The sequence below is a fragment of the Mauremys mutica genome, chromosome 1, assembly GCF_020497125.1.
Source record: "Mauremys mutica isolate MM-2020 ecotype Southern chromosome 1, ASM2049712v1, whole genome shotgun sequence".
Classification (NCBI taxonomy): Eukaryota; Metazoa; Chordata; order Testudines; family Geoemydidae; genus Mauremys; species Mauremys mutica.
Genome location: NC_059072.1, coordinates 127,395,018 through 127,402,057, shown reverse-complemented (window position 1 = coordinate 127,402,057; position 7,040 = coordinate 127,395,018). Strand labels below are relative to the sequence as shown.

The 7,040-nt window shown below is 37.0% G+C and overlaps 1 protein-coding gene across 6 annotated transcripts in view; it reads right to left on the bottom strand.

Moving 5' to 3' along the window:
* Positions 1-337: 337 nt before the first annotated feature.
* Positions 338-7,040, bottom strand: part of NUP50 (nucleoporin 50) — a 30,456-nt gene continuing 23,753 nt past the window's right edge. For 5 of the 6 annotated variants that reach the window (XM_044995160.1, XM_044995188.1, XM_044995176.1 and 2 more), the window contains exons 6-8: positions 6,784-6,862; positions 4,598-4,716; positions 338-2,032 (exon numbers count right to left, since the gene is read on the bottom strand). In XM_044995160.1, the coding sequence (XP_044851095.1) occupies positions 1,830-2,032; positions 4,598-4,716; positions 6,784-6,862 (401 nt within the window). In that variant the 3' untranslated portion in view covers positions 338-1,829. The remainder of the gene's footprint in view (positions 2,033-4,597; positions 4,717-6,783; positions 6,863-7,040) is intronic. The other variant, XM_044995170.1, reaches the window with a different exon arrangement.

Sequence of the window (7,040 nt, the reverse complement as noted above, 5' to 3'; positions counted from 1 at the left end):
AGCAAGCCAAAACATGCACATACAAAAGTCCCAGATTTCACTCATTTCAGAGGCAAACATCACTCAGGAGGGCTGTGCAAGGGGCACGTGGAAAGTTAGTTACATTTGCTTCTCCTAATGAATTTCTGTGCATCTTGTTTATTGGTCCATATTGCAATTGATGGAAAGCACATTACTACACATCTTTGCACACGAGGAAGTAAACAAGTACCAAGCACAATACCTCTAACCGTCTAATACACAATTGCTCTTAAAGTGTGAGGTGCATAATGAGTGATCTGCTCATCACAAAAGATTATTCCCCTCCATGTGCAGTGACTGGCAGCCTACAAAACAATTTCTTCACTGAAATTTATTTATTAAGATACTGTTTTCTAAAAACAAATGCAAAATTATTTCAGCCCTTGGCCCTTCAACCTGAGCCTGTAAAAACTTGTACACATTATGATTTTCATTCACAGAATTAACATGCAAACATTTAAGTTCTGACCTCTGAGCTATGTACCAGCATGACATTCGAAAAAAAAACTGAGGAAACTAACCCCCGCCCCCCCTCACACACACACACTTACTTTAGTGGCTAAACACAAAACCAAATGCAAAAAAGGCACCAATTTACATTTAAAATGGGTATGTCTATATAGCATCTGAGCTTCCTTCCAGGTTAACACTAAATACTTTACTCACACTTTAAGATGTTTCAGTAGTCCAAAAGACAGAACACTGCAGCCAACCCTACTGCTATATTTGATGCCAGCAAGTAGTATTCTGCTGCTTTATCACATCACAAAGACAAATATTTAATAGTATAGTACCCAAGTTTACACACAGACTCTTGGCCATGTCAGGAGACATTTACAGCACAAAGATATTTTTTAAAACTTAATTTGATGCTCATGAGACACGCTTAGTACATTTTATTAACAGATAGGGCATGTATCTGCCTTGCCCAGTTTCCTCCACCAAACTGCTTCTGCTGTTGATGTGTCTCAACCATAACCTGGAGAGAGTAGGGAAGAATACTTCTAGAAGAGAAAGTATTGGAGTCTCCTCCCTTGGCCTCTAGCTCTGTCAACAAGAAAACCAATTATAGGGCCAGTCTGGTTGTGGGTTGAGAGCTAATAGTCTTCCAGTTGTCTGCCGATACTATTGCACACCATTAGCTTGCTGCAACAGTAAGCACAACAAAACTGAATTGTTTGCAGCAGAGCAACATTAAAGTCAACAGGAATAATGCAAGCAAATCATTTGCTTTGAGGAACCACAGATGCAGTCTCTGAATCCCAACAGTACATCAAATTTCTTAATTTAAAAAGAATCTACAGAAGCATTGTTATTCAGATACATGATTATTCAGGTGACAGTCCGAAAGATTAGATCCCTTACCAGAAGCTAGCAGACACTTTTTTTTTTTTTAAAATACAAAATCAATCTATTCGGTCTAGAAACAGTTTTAAGAGTTAAACAATTTAGCCTCCTCCCTGTTCAAAAAAAGGAGGTTGCTGCACTTCACCTTAAAGCCTGTGAAAAATGTGGTACAACATTTTGTACTTTGATTTCAGTCCGTCCAGCAATCACTTTAATTTAAATGTACAAATTTTATCCAAATATGGTTCATACATTAGATATTCCAAAAAAAGGAGGGAGGACAGATGGACTCTTGTGTTCAGTTAAAGCTTTTATTAGCCATTTTTGCTTTTCCTCACAAAAGCTTTTCAGAATTCCTGTAACAGTTCTTAGAATGTCAGAGTAGAGAGTTAAGCAGTTAAAGAAAAAATGAGTAGCAGCAGTTTAGCAGTAATTTCTCAGAGCATTTGACTGCAATATTTTTAGGCCTCCTTTTTCTCCAGTAAAATTTTGTGCAACTCATCTGCATCCTCACTTGTTTTCACTCTTATTAACATAGTGACAGGGACAGTGGAATTCTTCTCATCAATTGGTGGATTGGGAACACAGACTATAAGAACGTTGTTTTTTCCTGTTCTTGTGCATGGCATCTTGGGTGGAACCAACACATTCAATAGTATGTTACCTGCATTTGTAAGAAAAGAACATATTAGGTTAAACAAATTATTGGTATTGTAAGAAAATGTACATATTAGTAAGCTTACAGAGGAGGAATTTAAGCTTTAATATGGAATGAGGGATACTCCCTTCCCCCATTTATATTCATGGGATTCTCCCACCAGTAAGGGTTGTAGGTATGCTTTTACTTTAGGATTCCTTGGGGAAGCAACAGCAAATTGGTATGGTCCATTTCATTCTAATTATCCATTTGTGTGCAAGTGGCAAAGCTTGCAGATGTGATCTACTACAGCTGCTGGAGATGCTCCTGTGGGGAGGAGACAAAGGAATTTTGTTTCCCAAATAATATCTATTCCTCTGCTATTTCTAAAACGATGCTTCACTAGTGACCCAGAAGAGATTAAATTCATGGGTACTTCATCAGATTCACTCTGCCACTGTCAGAAAGGCCTCAAGTGGAAGTACTGACCAACTGGCAGTATTAGACAAGTTTAGGTCCAAGGTTAGGCCTCTGTTCTTCTGCCAGTAGAGACTGGGGTGTGTTGATCTTTGTTTTATAAAATATTTGGCTTACCAACAGAGCATCCATAAGGCACCAGGGGCCTACATCCCACCTCTTAGCCAGAGGTAAAATTTCAGTGATTTGTAGTTCACAGGAAGGAAAGAAATGTGAAACCTTCCCTCCAAAAAAAGTGAGAGAACAGCAAAAATAAGAGAAGCTGGAGGAACAGTATTAGGGTGAAGAGCAAACGTGGGATTTTGTTTTTAGGAGGGTGAAGTGTCCCTATGACCAATTTAAACCTCAGCTAAATGAGGAAATGCAACACAAACCGAAATCTGAGTGTCCACATTACGTCTATATAAACTAAAAACATAGCAACTACTATTCCAAGACATCAAGCAGAGTCCTTAAGCAGTAGAAAAAAAACGCACTAAACATACAGGAGCTGTTAATATAGGACTGGACATGTTGTAGTAGAATATAATTTTTTATGGTTACCACTGTTCATTCATACAACATATGATGGAAATAGAGAATCACTGTTATAACTCAGGCATAAGTTAACATATTAAACTACTAAGTGATTTAAAAAAATCACATTCAAAGTTAGTGCTGTATTAGAGTAGTTACAAATTTAAACTCAGCAATATGCATAAACAAACAAAAAAATGTTTTCATAAACCTAGGAAATAATTCACAAAACTGTATTAGTATTAGGGGAGGGGAGGAATTCAGTCTTCCATTGTACCATACCAATTACATATTAGAGGTTTTCATGCTCCAGAGCTCAGCAGCACCCTACATGCATGGAATTTCTAGTGTACAATCTAATTAAGATTTTAATATAGAAGACCACCCAATAACAAGCCCATTCTCCATCCCAGATGCAGAAGTCCGGATTTCTACCTCTTCCTAGTGCCCTAGTAGTCACCATTTATATCAGAATCACTGAGACATTATATGGCAATTTCCTGCCATATCCCTGGAAAACCTTATTGAATTAAGTTTAAACATCTTTGTGGGTATATTGTATTAAGTGAATGATTTATATATTGTGGTGGCCCAAGATTGTAGGTAACCTCTCCGGGGGGGAAATATGATGTGAACCCTAGAAAGTGATATGAACTTCAAAGGAGTGTTATGTTTTTATGTATTGAACAATATACCAGACAGGAATGGATTTTGGGGATAGCATCAAGTGGTTTGCCTGGGGAATCTCTAGGGAGAGCTGAATGCAAATTCCCCACCTTCAGTTATGCAAAAACCCAGCCTTTTGAGCTGTGCCCTGAGGATAGGACCATTATCTGCTGATAAGCTGTTCCCAGGGTCTCAAGATCAAAGACCCAAGCCTTATAATGGACAAACTAATCCATTCACTGATGTGCTAGTTCTGAGCTAAGGCTGTTACAGACTTATAGCCATACAAAAATCCCAAGTAGGGTCTGAAGGACTGACTCCTAGTGGAGACCCTGTTGCAGTTGGGACGTAATCTCTGGTAAAAACTTATTAGCACGTGTGTATTTGTTATTTTTAATGTTTTCTCTGTAATGCTTTCACCTTACGAATAAATGTGCTAGTTTATAAAGGGCTGTGTTGTTACTTATAATGGCTGGCAATTACTGCTATTCATAGCCTTCAAAGCAGAAGCAAAATGCAGAAGCTGGCTTGTTTAAGCAATCTGGCTTGCTGGGAATATCACTGTGTAGGCAGGGAGAACTGTGCAGCCGGTCAAGAAGACGACACATGCAGGTCTCTACCTAAGAGGTGATGACTGAGGAGCTGGAAGCCAAGGGTGAGCGTTTAGTGGACCATGAAGGGGAAAGCAGGTCCAGTTGCTCTGAACTGATCATATCTCTTATTTGAGTACTTACACATATTGAGCACACAAGTATATCCATTTTTTAAAAATACACACACTTGTGTGCTCAATATGTATAAGTACTCAAATAAGAGATACAATCAGTTAGTTACAGTGAAAGCACTGGATCCTTTAGAAAAGAGCACCAATGTAGATTTCACTATAGAGCATTATCAGGACCAGCAAGACAGACTCAGAAGAAAGTTACATACCTAAATTGGTGTCTGCTCGTACCAGCAGTTGAGTTTTTTCATTTCCTGCAGGTTTTAAATGCAGCGTTCCTACACCCTTTTCTTTAAATTCATTATCTTTTTTGTAGAACAGTTTGCACCTATAAAACAAGTCAGACAGAATATACTGATATATAAACAAATTTTTAAAATCTCCCAGATAATACATAATGGAGGATTTGATCTACAGTTAAAGTCTTTTCAATAATTTAAACCTGACAATTAGAGATTAAAAAAAACAACAACACCAAAACCCTACACATGTCCAATCTCCAAAACCACAACAAAATATATTATTTAGGTTCTTACTGCAACTACCCAGATGATAGATCCCATAAGATGGGTAAACTGTCCATATTAATGTTGTTTCAGGAAGAAAATGTGTCATTTGGGCTTTAAATTGTTGACTCAGCTACATTTGAAATAGTCTCAAAAAAAAAAAAAGGTGTGACATTTTGACTCTCTTATAACAAAGGACTGAAAGCATTCTAAGTTAAAACTTTATGGAAAATAAGGCTATGGAAAATTTGAATAGTTTCAGAAGTTTTATGAAGATACTGGGCTTGTCTACACTTACCAGAGGACTGATGAGTGGGGACTGATGCATCAGCGGTTGATTTAGTGTGTCTAGTGAAGACCCACTAAATTGACTGCAGATCACTCTCCTGTCAACTCCTCTATTCCACTGGATAGAGAAGAGTAGGGGGAGTTGATGGGAGAATGTCTCCCATCAACATTGCGTAGTGTGGACCCCGCGGTAAGCAGATCTAAGCTACGTCAATTTGAGTTACGCTATTCCTGTTAACTCCAACTGCGCAGTTTAGATCGAATTTTCCCCGTAGTTAGACAAGGCCACTGAAAACTTGGCAAGAAAGAGCTACCTAAGTCCCATTCGGTAAACAGCTGTGATAGCCGATCATCATCTTCTCAACAAAATAAAATAAAATATGCAAGATACTGTAGTTTCAAACCACATACCATAACTTGGTGTCCTTAAGTGAAAGCCAAATGACCATATAGTATATTAAAAAAGACCTGAGAAAAGCAGTTAAACAATAAAGATTTTAATACATAAAACTCTTGACCATTGCTTGAAACGCTAATTTTACTGCAAAACTGGGGAAAAACAATCAGCATCAAACACGATGCAGTCGCAAGTTAAAGTGTAAGAATAGATTTTAGTAGGACCACAAAGCAAAGATTTCAAAAATGGGAGAGCTGAACTTGAAAATATTAAAGGTTAAAGTCAAAATCCCAGCATTTGCAATATAGTAAATTAAAACGTAGAACCTGTTATCCTAAAACAAGATCTTGTGTACTTTGTAAACCTTGCTTCAAAATATTTAAAATTTACAGCCCTGATCCTGCAAAGATTTAATATGGTACATACTTCACTCACATGAATAGTTCCTTTTATGTCAATGGGATGGCACACATGCTTAAAGTTAAGCATGTACGTAAATGTGTTTGGAGCACCAGGCACTAAAACTGTATTTTAATTAAACACTTCTTTTAATAGGCTTAAAGTCTGAATTCGAAGCAAATTTGGTTCCGTATTAACAATGAAATTTAGACTTAAAATACCTTAAATATTGTGAATTATTTCATATACAGACCCAAATTTTCAAAAACAAGTCTAACTTTACACTCCTATGCCCAGTCACCTCTGGAAGGATTTTCAAAAGCACCTAAGTGACTTAGGAAAACAAGTCTCCAACTTCAAATTGCAAACCCTGATGGAGGAGTATAGCTGGTCAAAGTGTTTCAGCTTTCTTGAGCTGTGGAACTGCAATATCAGAATGTGGTGTTGGTTGCAAATAGAGCACAAACTTTTGTTCATCAATTCTGTTTGAACATGTGTTGTTCTCACAGTAAGGATGTTAATGAGGACCTAGACATTCCACATAGATGAGCTCAGATGAAACTTCACAGAAAAAAAAAACTTATGTAAAATCTGAAGTTTAACAATTAAGAAACTAAAAAAAGTACAAACATCAATTTCAGCAATTTAGGACTGTAGAATAGGAAGAAGGTACAGAACTTGCAATATGTAAATAAAAACAGCGACTTCCATTTTAAAAAAACAATTTAAATCTATTTTCTTTTTTTTTTAAAAAGTCATGTTTTTTATCCACTATGGCTTGTAAACATTAAAAATGACCACTCACTTCTTCGAGTAGAAGGCATCATCTTCTTTTACCTCGTTAACAACTGTTTTTGGTGGCTCTTCCTCTGCTTCATCTCCTCCTTAAACAAAGAAATGGTTTAATACAACCCAGAACAACGTTGTGCAGATACCACTTAAAAAATATTGTTTTCTTCACACTGTATTATTGATAATATACAAACATACATATTTAGAGTGCACATATACAGTCCCAAGATTGCCAAAAAAACATTTTAAATTGATTTGTGTCTTGGAGGT